General features: G+C 36.9%; 1 protein-coding gene across 1 annotated transcript in view; it reads right to left on the reverse strand.

Moving 5' to 3' along the window:
• The window catches only part of got1 (glutamic-oxaloacetic transaminase 1, soluble), a 19,732-nt gene extending 4,780 nt beyond the window's left edge, over window positions 1-14,952 (reverse strand). Inside the window, exons 1-7 of the mRNA XM_079842341.1 lie at window positions 14,707-14,952; window positions 11,546-11,727; window positions 9,393-9,516; window positions 9,054-9,166; window positions 7,433-7,537; window positions 3,823-3,973; window positions 3,567-3,732 (exon numbers count right to left, since the gene is read on the reverse strand). Coding sequence (XP_079698467.1) covers window positions 3,567-3,732; window positions 3,823-3,973; window positions 7,433-7,537; window positions 9,054-9,166; window positions 9,393-9,516; window positions 11,546-11,727; window positions 14,707-14,815 — 950 coding nt within the window. The 5' untranslated portion in view covers window positions 14,816-14,952. The remainder of the gene's footprint in view (window positions 1-3,566; window positions 3,733-3,822; window positions 3,974-7,432; window positions 7,538-9,053; window positions 9,167-9,392; window positions 9,517-11,545; window positions 11,728-14,706) is intronic.
• Window positions 14,953-19,416: the final 4,464 nt, after the last annotated feature.

Raw genomic sequence — 19,416 nt, forward strand, 5'->3', positions numbered from 1 at the left:
AATACTATTTTTTTTATTGCAATACTCTTTCTTTATTTTACTTAAAGCTACACTGTATAACTTTTTTAGTCTATTCTTAGCTAAAAACACTTAGTTCTTTCAAAAATATATGTGCTCATTAATGTATATTTACTTCTTTCAAGTAATAAAGTATTCTCGTAAGTTTATAATATGCCATTGAAAATACATAAGGTAATGGGATCTAACGGTGGTCGCCATGTTGCCCCTCCATCTTGAAAGTACATTAGCCAAAGAGGGACATACCCGTAAATTCAAGCTTCGCCTTTCGCGTTTTAACTGGTTTTAATACTCGATGGCACTGTACAAAATTCTCTGCCTCGCGCATGTGCGCGTCAACTTGTTCAGACTTGTCTGGTGCATGCGCAGAGAGTTTTCATCTCAGCAGCGTCCAGTAACAGAGTTATACGGAGTTTTCCTGGCTTGTTTATTCCTCAAAAGTCTGTTTTTCCTTGTGTGGTATTTCTGTGCGTTAATAATTCCGTAAGTAATAATAGTTATTGTCATTGTAGATGTGTTTCAGAGTGTGTCATCGCGTAATTCAGTTGATGTCACCTCAGAAGTATTTTTGTGTCAACATACAATAGCCTAACGCTCACCTATTTGAATAATCATTCAGTTATTTTGTTATCAACAATGTTTATTCGTTTTTAGAAAATATTTGCTTGTAATGTATGTTGATGGAAATATGTATCAGGTCTGATCGGCATATTAACAATTGTTATACAGAGCGCACTGCAGTGCTAACGTTAAAGCGGCGCACACACTTTTGTAACCGGACACCGCTTGTTAGCAGCAGCAGCGGCAGCTCAGCTCCTTTTAATGCAGCTGCATTTAGCGCCTATATATGGTACAATAAGCTCTGGTTTACGGTTACATTATACAAATGTAACGTATAAGTATAGTTATACAGTTCTTAACTGTGTATGTATATTTACCATCCTTATTTGTTCTCTCACAGAAACCACATGTATGTACATATCCACGCAAACCTGTTTATGCCTTGCAATTGGATGACTGAATAAACATTACTATCATCAACGTTCACTCTGGATTAGCTGCAGTTCTTTCTAGCCGAATAATTAGGCCAGATGAGTTCCAACCATCCCACTGCACACAGAATATCCCACAGGCACCGTGTCGAATGTGGACGAGGTCGAACTGGAAGCCATGTTAATCTTGGACTAAATCGGCCACCGTAGGAGTTGAAACGAAATCGGAATTGAGAGGAACAGAAACTAAAATTCACTGGATGGTCATATACCTTTTCACCACTAGATGGGGGAAAATATCACACAGTGTAGCTTTAAAAGAATTGAAAAACCTTACTTAAACTTAAAACTTAACTTAAAAGAAAAAAAACCTTGTACACATTTGTAGTGTATTGTATAATATAAAATAAATATATATATAAATATTTACACTGGCAGCTCAGAGCAGTACGGCAGCATTAAAGTATGAAATTGAACAAATGATTGTAAAAATAAAACACTACATAGACTTCACTCTAAAATATACATTGATTCTTAGCTACTGTATAGTTTTTCAGTCAAGAGCAGTGAGGGTTTTTCTCTTTGTCTTTTGTTGTTGTATTAACATTAAAGGGATAGTTCACTCAAAAATTAAAATTCTGTCATCGAGAAATGAATACAGGTTTGGAACAATATTAGAGTGAGTAAATAATGACATCATTTTAGAGGTGAACTGTCCCTTTAAGGACAGCGTGTTCACTAGGCTGCCTGCTGTCAATTTAAGACCTGCGTGCATCTAATATACAGACACGCCGATTTTACGTTCACTTTAGACACAACCGACTGTGTTTATGTTAACCTTGCGTGTATTTGACAGTATTAGCGGAGTAAAGCCCTATTCGGACGGGATTAGTTTAACATGGGGAGGTGGGGGTAAAGTAATTATTACCAGAGGTTCTCTGTGATTTTAGTCCCGTCCGAATGTGCCATCTCGGTAATCATTACGGACAATGTCAGTAAAGATTACGGAGACTTTTACCTTCTGTAAAAAGGTCCGGAAAAATGACCTTGGGTAAAACTAATCCCGTTCGAATAGACCCGGTGTAAAAATGTACGGTAAAATTCCATCATTTCCTGTTTAAAAGTAGTTTTGGCGCGTTTTGCAAGCATGGAAGCGCTTGAAGAAGCACTCGGTTTCGTTGTAGGTGGTGGGACCAGTCCCGCCGCTGGCCGCTTTGATGCCCTAAGCGCGATCACTTTACGATGCCCGCAATGGCGGCGTTCGCGAATTTTGCAGAGCCGCGGGAGGGTAGAGAGAGCATTTTCTTGTGGTGCTCCCCGGAGCACTTGGTGCCCTACGCGCAGCGCGTGATGCGCGTGGTGGTAGCGGCGTCACTGGTGGGACAACTCTGTGGCAAACCTCCAGTATTTTCCGCATACAATTTAAAGCAACAATAAGATCGAAAGCACTTTTTAGAGGCACAACACTTCTTTTAGCTTTAGGTAAGCGTCTATTACCAATACCATCCAAACAGAATCGTTAGACTGGACCTAAATGTTTATGTTTATGGTTATATATATATATATATATATATACACACACACACACACACACACACACACACACACACACACACACACACACACACACACACACACACACACACACACACACACACACACACACACACACACACACACATATATATATTGTGTGTTTGCTCACGTGAAAACAGGAAGCAACGCACATGACGACAAGGAGGTTACGTTGGTGCGTAAAGCGAGTTACCCCTCCCAATTCTGCTAGTTTTACTGAGATGTCTTATCCCGTGCGAATTGGCCATTAATATTACAGACGTCCTGAGGTAAAATTACTTTACCCCCACCTCCCCATGTTAAACTAATCCCGTCCGAATAGGGCTTAAGACTACTTAGTCCAGTAATCACGTGTTTGACAGGGGTTTAATGCGCGCGCTCGGAAAAGCACATTTTAAAAACGTGCATAAGCATTCAGGCAAGGCTTTAAAACGCATGCAAATCATGAACATTCGTGATTGTGAATAACTATAGTGTTCCATGAGTTTAACTCTACCACTAACGTGTGATGTGAATGTATGCCGCGTTGTTCAGTATATTGGGATGGAGGCAAATGATACAATTTGTAGAAAAATAATTAATTTAATGCAAAACCGAAAACGCAATTCACAAGCGCGTATTGAACCATGAATGCCGTACCGAATGGTTCAATATTATATTGAGAATTGTGGCATCCTTAGTATCAATGCTGAAAACAGTTGTATTGTTTAATATTTTTGTGGAACCTGTGAGGATGCCTTGTCAGGATTATTTGATGAATAGAAAGTTCAAAAGAACCACATTTATTTCAAATAAAACTCGTTTGTAAAATTATAAACTGTCTTTACTGTCACTTTTGATAAATTTAATGCATCTTTGCAGAATAAAATGATTAATTTCTTTCAAAAGCAATAAAATCTTAGACCAAACTTTTGAATGTATGATATGCATTACATACATAATTTAAAATAACAAAACTGAATTGATTTTAATAGTATTTACCATTCAGCAAAGAGCTCAGGGGTGTTGAGTGTGATGGCAACCAGACGAGCTCCCTGGGACGGGGGGTTGGACCAGGTTATTCGTACAATCTTCTCCATTTGAGACAGAACACGATTCAAATTGTCTTGATCTTTGGCTACAACAGTCAGGTTCCCCACTCTCTCATCTGTGGAGTCAGGTTATTCTTTTAAATCAAATGGTTCTGGCATTAAAATGCAATGTAGAGAGGAATGTAAAACCTGTTGGAACTACTTACTGTACAGACCGAAGTTCTTTGAGAACGACTGGGCACAGAACAATTCAAAACCCTGTGACACAAAGTAGCGGATAGACCAGGCATCTTTGTCTAAATTTCCTGAGGCAAAACCCTGATAGGCTGAATCAAAGAAGGCAAACAGATTCTTTCGCTGAAGAGAGAGGTGAGAGAAGAAAACTGTTAGAAAAAAAAAAAGGGAATTACAGCTCCCAATGATGAAACTTTTCACGATCTGTGTCCTGTCTGACTCTACAATTTTCATAAGATATGTTGGGTTTAGTTAATTATGTAATAGTTAACTCAGTATTTATAAAAAAATATCAAGAGTTTAAATTTGGACAACAGTAGGTTGTAATTGCATGCAATTAAGTTCCATTTTTGTACCATGTGCTGTAATGTTCTAAACCTGTTGCATAAACTTAGCCTCTATGTTAAGATGGTCTTAAAGGGATCACCCCTTAAATGAAAATGAGTTCATAATTTACTCACCCTGGTTTTGTTCTAATATGTGACCCTGGACCACAAAACCAGTCATAAGTCGCACGTGTATATGCGTGGCAATAGCCAACAATACATTGCAAAGGTCAAAATTATCCGTTTTTCTTTTATGCCAAAAATCATTAGGATATTAAGTAAAGATCATGTTCCAAGAAGATATTTTGTAAATTTCCTACCGTAAAAATATAACAATATATATTATTAGTACTAATTTGCATTGCTAAGGACTTCATTTGGACAACTTTAAAGGCGATTTTCTCAATATTTAGATTTTTTTCACCCTCAGATTCCAGATTTTCAAATAGTTGTATCTCAGCCAAATATTGTCCTATCCTAACAAACCATATATCAATGGAAAGCTTATTTATAAAAAAATATATACTCTTATGACTGGTTTTGTGGTCCAGGGTCACATATAGTATGCTCTTCTTTCTTTTATTTTATTTCTTCGTTTGGAACTATTATTGTTGGAACGGTGGCTACTGCAGTTTAATTTTCCTATTGGACGTTGTAGGTCATTGTGACGTATGATGGTTCTTCCAACGGTTCGCTACCCAGTACCCACGCCCCTGGCGCGCGTTCACCACGCCCTGAGAAATGTTTTCCCCAATCGCATGATGAGAACGGCTTCACTTCAGTATGAACTGTCATGTTACATGAAGTAGAAACATTATGAATGAAACTTACTTGACACTTGCTATCAATATTCTAATGAAGAAAATACAGTTAAATAATGTGTACAGATACTTTTCATACATGAGACACGCTTTCAAACCCTGACACGCAAGTGGTTGCCGTGGTAATGAACAACAATACAGTAACGTGCTGGCGTATATAGTCTAAATTTATTTGAGGAAATCGGTTTATAATAAGCTATTATGTTTGAACTTATTGGTCCTGAACTGCCTATTGATTCAGTTAATTTGAATAAAAATACATCACATGCATCTGATCTATTTTTAGTGGCATTCAGTATAGGATTTGACTGTTCATAGATTAGGTCAGTGGTTACGTTCTCTTTTGCGCTGCTGCTTCGCTAGCATCGTCGGGAGTTAATACAGCTGTCAATCAATTCGTCACTGCGGGTCTTAGGTGCACGCCCCCCGCTCAGCCCTGGCCTTGGTTCGTCCCCTCTGTCTCTGCTGAGCTCGGCCCACTTTTCCAGCATTTTTCAAATATTGCCGGTGGGTGGAGTTAGGTTGTGAACAGGGGTTTAGTTACCCTTTAACAGAATTTTCCTTTTTGGGAGAACTATCCCTTTAATTCCTAGCTCCTGCAACCGCCAACCCAAGACCACGTCCCTACATCACAGCAAGATTAAACAGCGTAACTTAAAAAAAATACTTCTCTCAAGTGTCAAAACTCAGCATCCCTGACCATAACACTTTCTGTTACTAACGTTAATTGTTTGTTCTACATGGAACAAGAACATTTAAAAAAAAAAAAAAACTTTTTTTCAGGACAACCAGATTTTTCTAGGACATTTTTCATTTTCTTTCATTTTCATCAGGCCTGGGAATTATTTTTCCAGGTTTTCCAGTATGTGTGGAAAACCTTAATAAGGTACATGGATTGCATTGTGTGTCATGTTTTTTGTTAATCTTTATTTTTGTTAATCTTGGGCGAGTCGGAGTGAACTGCGGTGCTAACAGAGTCACACAAACCCGCACGTCGCATAGCCGTGTACAGAAGACCAAGGGCCAATGTCAGGATTTTAATTAAATATTACATTCCTATCGTATACACCCAGAACACTTGCAATACGCGCCACGCCGCATAGGATCATTCTGTGATGCTTTTGCGTCTTTTTTAAATAGCTTGATGCTGGTCGCTATTCACTCCCATTCCACGGACGAGTGAGAGCGGGACTTTTTATTTTTTACTTCTCCTTTTGTGACCCATAAAAGAAAAGGGGGGCATGTGGCATTAAAACAATACCAAGGTGAGTAAAGGATGACTTAAAGGGTTAGTTCACCCAAAAATGAAAATTCTGTCATTAATTACTCACCCTCATGTCGTTCGACACCCGTAAGACCTCCGTTCATATTCGGAACACAAATGAAGATATTTTAGTTGAAAGCTGATGGCTGAGAAAGGCTTCAGATAGGCCTCCATTGGCATTCAGTACATTTACACTCCCAAGACGCATAAAAGGCACTAAAAACATCGTTACAAAGTCCATCTCACCACAGTGCAGAGAGCACCACAGGCTCTACAATAATTTTAAGATGCGACGACAATAGTTTTTGTGCGCAAAAAAAAAAATCAAAATAACACCTTTATCCAACTTGTTCTTGTCTTCCGTGTGTGCCTCCACGACGCATGCGTGAGAAAATGACGTAGCGCCGGGGTTCGGGAATCCATGAAATGCACAGTTTAGTCCGATTTTGAGAACTACGCCGAGACCTAAAGCACGATCAATGTAGAATCCAACAGCTTAGACACGCGCGTCTTCCTCTGCTTGTAAACAAATCGCTTCTGGGTCATGTGTCCAAACGCCGGATCTGCGTCATATTCTCGCGCATGCGTCGTGGAGGCACACACGGAAGACAAGAACAAGTTGGATAAAGGTGTTATTTTGATTTTTTTTTGCGCACAAAAACTATTGTCGTCGCATCGTAAAATTATTGTAGAGCCACTGTGGTGAGATGGACTTTGTAACGATGTTTTTAGTGCCTTTTATGCGTCTTGGGAGTGTAAATGTACTGAATGCCAATGGAGGCCTATCTGAAGCCTTTCTCAGCCATCAGCTTTCAACAAAAATATCTTCATTTGTGTTCCGAATATGAACGGAGGTCTTACAGGTGTCGAACGACATGAGGGTGAGTAAATAATGACAGAATTTTCATTTTTGGGTGAACTAACCCTTTAATTTTCATTTTAGGGTGAACTATCCCTTTAAGAACTAGTTTGACCAACTAGCAGTTAGATAAGAGGTAATCAGTCTTACTCTTCCAACTCAAATTAAACCGTTCTACATTTTAATGTAAAAAAAATTAGGACCAGTCTTGAAGAAAAAATTAGATGACTAACTTTTGAGACTAGTCTAAGTTTATGCAACCGGCCACTGATGTCACAGTCAGATGATGTGGGGTTATTGTGATGCGCTCACCTTCATGACATCAGCGATCTGCTTCCATTGGTCCTGGGTGGGGTCTGTACCGGTGGGGTTGTGAGCGCAGGCATGCAGCACAAAGATGGAGTGATCAGGTGCGCTCTGGCAGGAAAGACATGTTTTTAATTACACGTCATATAGCAAACATTTATTTTCAAACTGATTTTTTCCACTATACACTACTGTTTGGGGTCAATACGATTTTTTGTAATGTTTTTGAACAAAGTCTCTTCTTCATCAAGGTTGCATTTATTTGATCAAATATACAGTAAAAACTGTAAAATTGTGACATTTCAATTTAAAAGAACTGTTTTGTATTTTAATATATATATTTGTTTTAATTCCTGTGACGGCAAAGCTGAATTTTCAGCATCATACTCCAGTCTTCAGTGTCACATGATCCTTCAGAAATCATTCTAATATGCTGATTTGCAGCTCAAAAAACATGTCTTATTATTATCAATGTTGAAAACAATATTTTGTGCTGTTCAATATTTTAATAAAGGATTCTTTGATGAATAAAAAGTTCCAACTATCACATTCTTCACAGAACTTTTTTGTAACAATGTAAGAGTCTTTACTGTCACTTTTGATCAATTTAATGTGTCCTTGCTGAATAAAAGTGTTAATTTCTTTCAGATATATATATACAGTTGCAAGAAAAAGTATGTGAACTGCTTGCAGAATCTGTGAAAATGTGAATCATTTCAACTAAATAAGAGAGATCTTGCAAAATGCATGTTATTTTTTATTTAGTACTATCCTGAATAAGATATTTTAGATAAAAAAAAGTTGACATATAGTCCACACGACTGAATTTATTAAAATGACCCCGTTCAAAAGTTTATGAACCATTGATTCTTAATACTGTGTGTCGTTCCCTGAATGATCCACTGCGGTTTTTATGTTTTGTGACTAACTTAATGCATTGTTTTTCCTTCTGGTGCATCAGTGAATGTTTCAACCTCTTTTAATAGTTGTGTTTGAGTCCCTCAATTGTCCTCAGTGTGAAAAGCTCTCAAAAAATCATATAGTCACTCCTGGAGAGTGTTCAAATATGCAAAAGATGCCTGAAAACAGATTTTTCTGAAGAACGTTGGGCAGTTTAACTGCTCAGGACAAACAAGGGACTCAAGAACAACCATCACAAAACATAAAAACAGCCGTGGATCATCCAGGGAACGACACACAGTATTGAGAATCAATGGTTCATAAACTTTTGAATGGGTCATTTTAATAAATTCAGCTATTTTTTTGTCTTGTGGACTATATGTAAAAAAAGTTTATATGTAAAATATCTTATTTAGGACAGTACTAAATAAAAAAACAACATGCATTTTATATGATCTCTTATTTTGTTAAAATTATTCACATTTTCACAGATTCTGCAAGCGCTTCACATACTTTTTCTTGCAATTGTATATAGAAAATCTAAACTACTGGCCTAATATGAGCCCAGCAGAAAGAAAAAAAATCTTTCACGCTCAACAATTATTTTGATGACCGTGGTAAATGACAAAAGTCACTTCTTTCTGCACATAATCCAAGGTTTTTAGATAACTTATCAATAACTGATAAATAAGTAACTATAAAGTGGAATTTCAAAATCACTACTCACCTCCAGGTCACCCAGAAAACCCTTCAGATCAAGTCCACGATTTGCTGCATCCCAATATTTGTAGGGACGGATGTCCTCAAATCCAGCGTTAGAGAAAACGGCATTGTGGTTCTCTAGAACGAAAGACCACAAACTGAAATGGGCATGGAAGATGGCTTAACTTTTTAAGCATTTCAGACAACAATATATATATGCACAAAGTCAATTATTGAACTCAAGGCCAGCATGAAATTAGTTATGCTAACTTTTACATATATTTTGCACAATACTGTAGCCAATTAAATATCAGAATTACATTTATCACAGTATTTTCCAAGTGTGATTAGGTCTTGTGCTCACCCCATGTGGGTGCAGACACATAAATTGGAGTTTTTGTGTTGTCAGTTCCATTGTACCAACGGCGAAGAAACTCCGCTCCGATCTTTAGAGCGCCAGTACCACCCAAACATTGCACAGCTCCTACCTGCAACACAAAAACAACAGGAATCTACATTAGCATTCTAGTGCAAACAAGACAATAAATGTGTAACAATGTCTAAAATAAACTTTTTGCCAAACTTGAAATTGACTGCTGAATAAATATTTATTGAGTCTTAAGTTTTAGTGGCCAAAAGTGATGTCCTGAGGGAATTGGTTTGGGGATTTGTTTTTTAATAACCCTACAAGTTCGATTAAACCATCAAAATATGAGGAATATGAGGGAAGAACAAAAACACTTAGTTAAGGTATTTATCTGACAAAATTACATGGCAAAAAAGCGGTAAATTACAGCTATGTTTTATTTTACTATGCAAAAATGCCTAGAAAAACAAAATGCTCAGGAATTTGGATACATTGACTACAACATAATGAGTTATTATTAATATTTCGTTGGCTCTCCTTTTTGCACGTGTTCGTTTGCACATCATTTCTTTGTATGACAGTCTGGGCAAAAGTTGTCAGCACAATTTGGCATGCATTATCACAAATAAAGTTATTGGGCCCTATTTTAACGATCTGAAACGCAAGTGTCAAAGCGCGAAGCGCAAGTAACTTTGTGGGCGGGTCTCGGCGCTGTTGCTATTTTCCCGGCGGGATAAATGGCTCTTGCGCCCGGCGCAAATCTAAAATGGGTTGGTCTGAAGTAGCTTCATTATTCATAGGTGTGGTTTGGGCGTAACGTGAATAAACCAATCAGAGCGTCATCCAACATTCCCTGTAAAAGCAGGTGCGCAAGTTCCATTATGGATTGCTATTATTATGGCGTATTTACCAGGCGCACGCCAGGAGCGGTTCACAGCCGAGGAGACTGATGTGCTTGTAAGAGCAGTGAAAGACAGAGAAGTGAAGTTGTAATGTTGTACATTATGGTAAAGGTGATTTCACAGTCTTTTTTTTTTTCAGTCTTTCAGTTTTTTCAGTTTTTCAGTCGATTTTTTTTCCTGGTTCTTGACGGACAAACCAATTTGTCAGATGTCCTTATATACATATATGTCTTGCCACTATTGGGCAAACAGGTCTTATCCTTAATTATTACAATTAGCCTGAATAATTTGTAAGCTAGATTTATGCCTATTTTTTCACATCTTCGTGGCACACCACAATGATTTCCGTCATCTCATGTGTTAATATTTTTTTAGTGTAACAATTTATGATTTGCAAAAATAACTGTTGCATCTGTGTAGATTACATGAGCAAAGTGTATGCGCGTTGTGCACGCTATACATTATGGTCAAGCATGCGCCCTTAAAATAGCATAATGAACAACGCGCAACGCGCCACTGACTTTAGACTAGGTTTTTTCTGGTCAGTGGCGCAATTGTTTAATGGAACAGCAAAATAGCACCAGGGATTGTTTGCGCCGGAACACGCCTCCTTTTTTGCGCTGAACCGCCCAGGGAGCGCAAGTTCATTCACTAGTTTAGCGACGTGCTTCTGTGGAGGGAAAAGCGCGCTTTGCGCGGGTGCAAAATAGGAATGACACATGCGTCGGTGTACAAAGTCAATTGCGCTGGGTGCAAGATAGGGCCCATTGACTCCAAGCACAACTATGCAATATGCTTATAAAATCTTTAACACATTTTTTATAATTTGAATAAAGGGTGAAGATTTGGCCACTACTGTACACTACCGTTCCAATGTTTGGGGTCAGTAAGATTTATTTTTTTAATAAATTAATTCAGCAAGGATGCATTAAAAGGATAGTTCCCCCAAAACTTTTAATTATCCCATAATTTACTCACCCTTAAGCCATCCTAGGTTCTTTCTAAGTTGAATACGGAAGGCGGAAGCTAGATATTTTACTTTATAAAGTTTTAAATATGGATATTTTTATTACACAAACCCATCGATTCACTTCAGAAGGACTTTATTAACCATTTTTATAATTGCTAGATGCACTTTTATGGGCTAATTTTCATTTTTGGGTGAACTATCCCATAGGATTATGTGACACTGAAGACTGGAGTAATGGCTGACAGTTATTAATACAATCTCAAAGCATCTCATCTGACCCGGTTGTCCTTGATGGCAGGACTGTCTTCACCCAGAGCGATCTTAGATGCACTGGAACGAAATTCTGGCAGGCCTAAAATGGGCAGGTACTCGTGGTTCAAACTATGGTCATCAGCGATCATCTTCTCCACTTTTCTCACCACGGGGAGAACCCAGGGCTGACATTCATCTGTCCTGTAGGCTAAAGAAGAAGCAGATGAGGATTTCAACCAGACCACTTCCAAACACAGAGGCAAACTAATGATTTGTACACAACAGTTCAAAAGGGGTCAGCAAGTTTTCCTTTTTTTTTTTTTTTTTAAAGAAATTAATACTTTTATTCAGCATGGATGCATTAAATTGATCAAAAGTGACATTTATAATGTTACAAAAGATTTCCATTTCAAATAAACGCTCTTCTTTTTAACTTTTAGGTTCATTAAGGTATCTTGAAAATTTGCCATGGTTTCCACAAAAATATTTTCAACATTGATAATAATGAAAAATCTTTCTTAAAGGGATAGTTGACCCAAAAATGAAAATTATCCCATAATTTACTCACCCTCAAGCCATCCTAGGTGTATATGACATTCTTCTTTCAGCCAAACACAATCAGAGTTATATATAAAAAAAAAATCCTGGCTCTTCCAAGCTTTATAATGGGTGAATGGTAATATTTTTTAAAGCCCAAAAAAGTTCCATCCATCATAAAATATCTCCACACGGTTCCAGGGGGTTGATAAAGGCCTTCTGAAGCGAAGCAATGCGTATTTGTAAGAAAAACATCCATATATTTATACCTTTATAAACTATAATCACTGGCTTTTGGTAATGGCCATACACGAGTCTAGTTTCAGTCGAAGAGTGACCTATGACCCGACATATGACATAGAATGTAGGAGAAGCTTAGTTGAGAGTAGATGCCTCACATGGTTCAAACTAATAGGGCTGGGCAACAAATTCAAGATCTGGCATTTCGCTTTAAAAATTCTCTAAAAAATTATTCTAATTCTTGACCTTTTGCTCCACCCAATGTGCTTCGGCGTTAGTCAATACCTCAGGTCAAAGGTCACTCTTCTGCCGGAACTCGACTTGCGTACAGCCGTTACTGGAAGCCAGTGATTACAGTTTATAACATTATAAATATGGATATTTTTCTTACAAAAACACATTTATTAACCCCCTGGAGCCATATGGATTACTTTTATGATGGATGGATGTGCTTTTTTGGGCTTAAAAAAATGGTACCATTCACTGCCATTATAAAGTTTGGAAGGATTTATTTTTTTTAATGTAACTCTGATTGTGTCTGGCTGAAAGAAGAAAGTCATATACAACTACGATTGCTTGAGGGTGAGTCAATAATGGGATAATTTTCATTTTTGAATTAACTAACTTCAAGTAGCAAATCAGCGTAAGAGAATGATTTCTGAAGGATCACATGACACTGAAGATTAGAGTAATGGCTGCTGAAAATTCATAAATGTTTACATTTTAAAACATATTAAAAATCAAAATTGTAATATTGTTTCATATTATTACTGCTTTTGCATCCATTTTTATTTTTTGGTGGAAAAAACAAAAAGCTAACTTTTTTTACAGACGCCAATTTATTGAACGTTAGTGTACATTACAGCACCCTAAATTTCACTGAATTGCTTTCTAATCAATATTTGTCAAGCGTAAATGTTCCCTTTTATCAGGGGTGTCTGATCAGGATTTATCTGTGAACTTTTACCCAAGATCAAAATGAGCTTATTCGACATAAATGTGTACTGCTCATGTCCTGATGCAATTCTTGATTAAAAAATCCTACGCAAATACAGAACAAAACTTGTTCTGTCCATAAACTGGTAAAGTTTTGAAATCAAAAGATTGCGAAGCAGAGCATTCATTTCACTCAAGTCGCAACTCTGAATATACCAAATATTAGATCAATGAGCAATATGTGCAACGTATCTAGGTTTAGTAGCAGTCCTTTAAAAAAAAGAAGATAAATACTGCATTTTTTTGTCAGTAGGTCTGCAGAAGTATGACAAGAAGTCTCACACTGTAAATCAGTGTTCTGGGTTGCTCAAGAGGGATAATCGTTTCAGTGTGAGGAAGGACCACAGCCCAGGGTGAGGCGTTCAAAAACAGTCCACACAATCATGACCCAGGGATTTTTAGAGAGGTGACTTTTCATCCTTTGCTCATCTTTAATGTGCCTCAGAACCTCAGGAGTCAGCAGGGCGTCAGGAAAAGCAGAAGATAAAGATAATCCTCCCGGAATCCTCCGAGGTCAAGCTCTCTAACCTTGATCAGGAATAACTCCACTGCTGACTGCTTCTACACAATAATACTGTTGACATAACACAATCTATTCATCCCCAGCTAACAGCACTGCACATGTGACTGATCTCCAATGGAAACCACCAATGCCGGAAGCCTTCGTAACTTTATCCCTTAAAATATTTAGAAACCCAAGATGCCTCTGGACCTGCATGCAATGATTTTAGTTAGATCATCACTGTGTTTTCGTTTAAAGTGTCAGAACGTTTTTAAATGACATTTTTCCATATTTTAGAATAATAGCCATCAAAATGATGAAATAAGACAAGTGGAAAAAACTTTTAAACATGCAAATTTTACATTTATACAAGTCTACAAAAAACAATTTCAAGAATTTAAGCTTTAATATCAAGGTTGTGAGACACACAAATTAAGTGTCCAAACGTCTGACATGTATATAAGATAAATATAAATAAAAACTAAATATTTGTATATTTAACACACAATTCAATATCAGATCTGTGTGCATAACTGGCCTATAGTCTAAAGTGATATACTTGTAGCAAAACATATAATAGTTTAATGTCATATCATGGTGCATGAAGAATCTCATGTTACTGATGCTTCCATAAACAGCTGATCTGTGATCACGTGTTGTGTCAACTACCATCATAATCATTAAAAACAGGCATTATTATTATTATTATTATCATTTAATCTGAATTCAGAACGAGATAGATCTAAGATACAATGAGCTGCACTGATGCAGAGTAGACAGATGTTTTTTCATTAGGCCTATTGCTGTAGCATATAGAGTATAACTATTTGTGCATTTGTGCGAAGCATTACATTTATATATGTAAACTCTGATATGTAAGTGTGCGTGTTTATTAAAAAGCGCATCTCTCACCTCCGACTCCCAGATTCACCTTGTTGGTATTTTGATCTTCACGGAAATCTGCTGTCAGTTTAAACACTGCGACAGGAGCAGCCTGCGGGACTTCCCCAAATATCGACATGATATTGTGTTAATATTTCTGTAAATTAAGAGCGAGAGGAGGAGAGAGTTATACGCAAGTACCGCTGGGTTAAAGCGCGGTGTGATGGAGACAGACTGACTTTAACCTTCAGATGTGGGATTTGGGCAATGGAGGACAGGCGTGTCTATCCTAACCAATAGAAATCAAAAGCCCATGTTCTACTCAAACATTACCCAATCAACTTCTAGTACAGGAAGGTCAAGCCTTTACGTCATCAAAGAACGCGCTCGACAACACTGCGGGGACCAATGAGAACGCAAACGTGCAAGAGTGACGTGCCTTCTGACCAATAGTAAAGCAAAGAGGGCGGAACACGCTAGATTCAATAGGCATCGTTCTTTTCATTCACACCCACACAGTTATCGGAGTTCCATTTAGTTATCTGCATCGTATTTTAAATTGTGTAATTTATGACTTTTATCTGATTTTATGAAAACAAAGGTTTCATAACATCCTGCTTAGTTCAATGATAATAGTAGTAGCCTAGAACTAGTATAGTCTTCCACGAATTATCAATAACAAACACAAATTACAACATGCTAACTGTATATGAATGTGGTAAAAGCTCGTTGTCTCATATTTTGTTGTAACTTTAAAAGTAATGCATCACTTCATTCGTTACTTTAAAAAGTAATCTCATTATATAACTAGTGTGAGTTGTAACACTGTGTTTATGTGTATAGGCTAGGCTAGCCTACTGTATGTGCTACTGTACACACACACACACACACACACACACACACACACACACACACACACACACACACACACACACACACACACATTTATTTAGTATTTCATATAAAATATAGGTTATATTAAGCATTCACAAAATAAGAACAGCACAAAATACATTGTTTTGCGATACTGACCCCCAGATTTATTTACGTTGAATATATATTTAGGCTACAACTTTTCCAGAAATGCAAAAACTGAACCTTAAACTTTTAACACTTTCCAAATGTATACAAACGCCTTTATTTGATCTGATTTCATTTTATAATCTCTTACATATTATACATTATTACGTGTTTATTCTGACTATAGGCTACATATATTTTTATTTTTTGTACTTGTGCAAATATAAAGGGGTGCATAAAGTTAGATGTTTGAAAAAAAAAAAAAAAAAAAAAAAAAAAAAAAAAAAAAAAAAAAAATATATATATATATATATATATATATATATATATATATATATATATATATATATATATATATATATATATTATTATTTCTTTTTATTTTTTTTATATATAGATAGGCAATGTCATGTCTTTAAGAGACCACAAGGTGGTGGTCTAAGCTTTGCTACTGATCCCTAAGTAAACGCATATGAGCTGTTGGTCTCTAATGGAATCATAATTCAAGGCCCAAGAGGGAAAAGGGAAACATGAGCTACTGGTATTTATATCATGAAGGTCTCTAAGTATGTCCAGACAACATTCAGTGTCTTGTCCATTATCTTACAACTTTTTCATTATTTCTTTCCTTAATTGTCCATCATAATACTATTTTTTCCCCCATTTAGCTAAAAAAAATGTAACATTTAAACTTAACAAGTTAAACTTATAAGTTAAAAAGTTAATAGGTTTATGGTTTATATTAGGTTTAAGAATATTTTTGGTAATGTGCTTATTCCAATTGCCAGTATGTTGGATAGCCACTCCAGGCACATCCTAAAAATCTACATTTTTGTCAACTTACGAGATTGTGCTTTTATTTTCCTGACCTGCTATTATAAAGATATGAACCTGAAAAGATATGGAACAGCAATCTCCCTCTTAGAGAAAGTGGCAGCACCATCAGATAACTTATCAACTTCAAATCACAAGCCAGACCTGTATTTCAAGACCTGTATTTTGTGTGAGGAATTAGCTAATGATTTAAATCACAGGATTTTTTTAATCATTCACTTAATATGGAAAGTGGACTTTTTCTAAAGGTTCCAAAAGGGAATTTTCACATTGTAACACCACTGAAGAACCATTTTGGTTCCCCAAAGAACTTTCAGTTTTTCTTAAGAACATTTGAATAATCTAAAGAACATTTTTTCACTATCACTCTTAAACATATAGGTTCTTTATTGGCATGTGGTTACATGAAAAACCTTGAAGAACATCCATGAAACCTTAAAGGTTATTTTATAGTGGAAATATTTTTTCACACTTAGATAAACAATGGTTCTTTAAAGAACTTTTCACTGAAAGGTTCTTTGAGGAACCAAAAAAAGGTTATTCAAGGGCATTGTGCGAAAAGCCCTTGGAACCTTTATTTTTAGAAGAGTGAAAAGAACATTTTGTGCAAAAGGTTCCATTGATATTAAGGATGCTTCATGGAACTATAGATGCCAATAAATAACCTTTGTAAGACTGAACTGAACCAATAAAACATTGTCATGGGTCTCTTCAGCCCTGCTCCTGAGACCCAATGTGAATTAGGCCTACTTTATTCAGCATCAATTCATTTCTAACCTGCTTCAACACACCTTCCGGTGAATTTCACACGATTCTGAACACCTGATTAAATGGTTCAGGTGTGTTTGATGAGCGGTTTGTACTCTGCAGGACAGTATCCGAGATCGCATACTGTCTCAGTTTACTACATCTGAATTTACTTTGCGTCTGTAAAAAAAAAAGTATGCGCTATAGGTATGAATGAAAGTGGGTCGTAGGCCTACTACATGTGATTTCGCACATCTATTGCTGTTTCGGACACCACAACAAATGGCTGTCCCCTCAAACAATGCCCTATTTCCGGGGTTTTCAAACTTTATGATGCCAATCTTTTATGTATGAAAAAAACATTCAAACTGATAAATAGTAAGTGTGACATTATAAATACAACATATTGTTTCTAAAGTTAAATTGGCTATATTTACTGTTGGATGTATAAACCGGAAGAAGACAATTTTCAATTAAAAATGATTTTTATAAGAAGCTTACATACTGCGTTAAGAATACTGCCTATAACAGTGAGAAAGATAAAGTGAAAAAAATCCACTACATACACAATTCTGGAAAGTATCTAAATGGCAAGAAAGGAGAGAAACATTTAGAAATGAAACAGAATGTTCGGTATACTTTATCCATTTTTACTTTGTCTTTTTATTCTCTGAACTTTTCTTGGGACACCTTAGAACCTTCCCGGACCCCAGTTTGAAAACCCCTGCCCTATTTGAGGGTATATAGGGCGATTTCAAATTCAGCCATACTCTCTTGAGTAATTATCTGAATAAGTAATTACTTCACAACGCTTAAAAAAGTATGTTAAACGCTTAAAAAGTATGTCATGTGAACATTGAAGAAAACAAAAAGCTATTTTACAAAAGTCTCCCTGAAATCAAAATTGAAGTTTTTTGGCCTTTAGTATGAATATGTTAGCCTTACTAAGCTAGTGGCATTCAGGTAATAAATCTGATCTCAACACGTCTTGCCAACACGCCTTGCCAACTTTATTATGTTGAGGAATTACAGTATAATCATTAATTGTCAGTTGCTCAACTAGCCCAGCTAGGATACGAAAACGTAATTTCTGAACGTTCAAAATGTTTTTATAACGTTTTTTTCTTGGTTATGTGAACATAAAACGTATGTTCGATATAGTATGAATGTAGCCTATATGAATGTAATCTGGATGTACATTAGTTGCTTGCTTCACTGCCATTCACAAAACCTCTCCTGTGGCCTCATGGGATAATACGTGTCCATTGAAGGCACAGGCTGCTTCCGAAATCTCATTCTCTCTTGAGTAGGTAATTATTTTGAATAATTACTTCACAATGCTAAAAAATATATTCAATATAGTATAAATGGACGTAGGCCTACTACATTCTCCATGTTGTTATTGTCATGTGACCTACCAGCGTTAGTTGCTTCGCTTCACTGCCATTCACAGATCCTCTCCCGTGGCCTCATGGGATAGTAAAGTGTCCATATGCACACTTCAGATTCTCGCTGGAAGTAGCTAGTAGGTCATCCAGGTACTTTTTGTCTAGCCTACTCTTTTATGGGTACTGTGTATTCAGACATTCAGACTTCTTTTGTCACATACTGTTTTTTGCCTACTATATAGTAGGGAAGATGCAATTTCGGATGCAGCCACACACTTCAGAATCTCTGTGGAAGTAGTAGGTCATCCAGATTCCAGGGACTTTTTTTTTTTTAAATACAATCGCAGCGTCCGAAATCGAATACTTCCTTACTATAGTATTCGAAGAACAGTACACCAGCCTATGTCCTGAATACATAGAAAAGTAGGCGAAAAGTTCCCTGATGACTTACTGCATCCGGCGAGATTCTGAAGTAAGATTACTCAACCTCTCAGTTTTCTGTTGGGGAAACCAACCTGTCATAGATCTATATGCCCCCACAACCCCTAGGAGATATGGAGGAGTAACTTCTACACCTGCAGCATGCCCTCCATCTCACTGTCTCTCTCAACCCCATGCAGAAGATGTTTGCATTCTTTGCCGGTCAGTAAGCGTAACTTACCTGTGTGTTAACTGTCAGCTTTGTAATTATGGGATTTGAAGCTTCCAGCACAAGGTTTGTTGGCCCGGGGACAAACAGACAGAGAGAGAG

Source organism: Gobio gobio (assembly GCF_949357685.1).
Source record: "Gobio gobio genome assembly, chromosome: 18".
In the NCBI taxonomy this organism is placed as follows: domain Eukaryota; kingdom Metazoa; phylum Chordata; class Actinopteri; order Cypriniformes; family Gobionidae; genus Gobio; species Gobio gobio.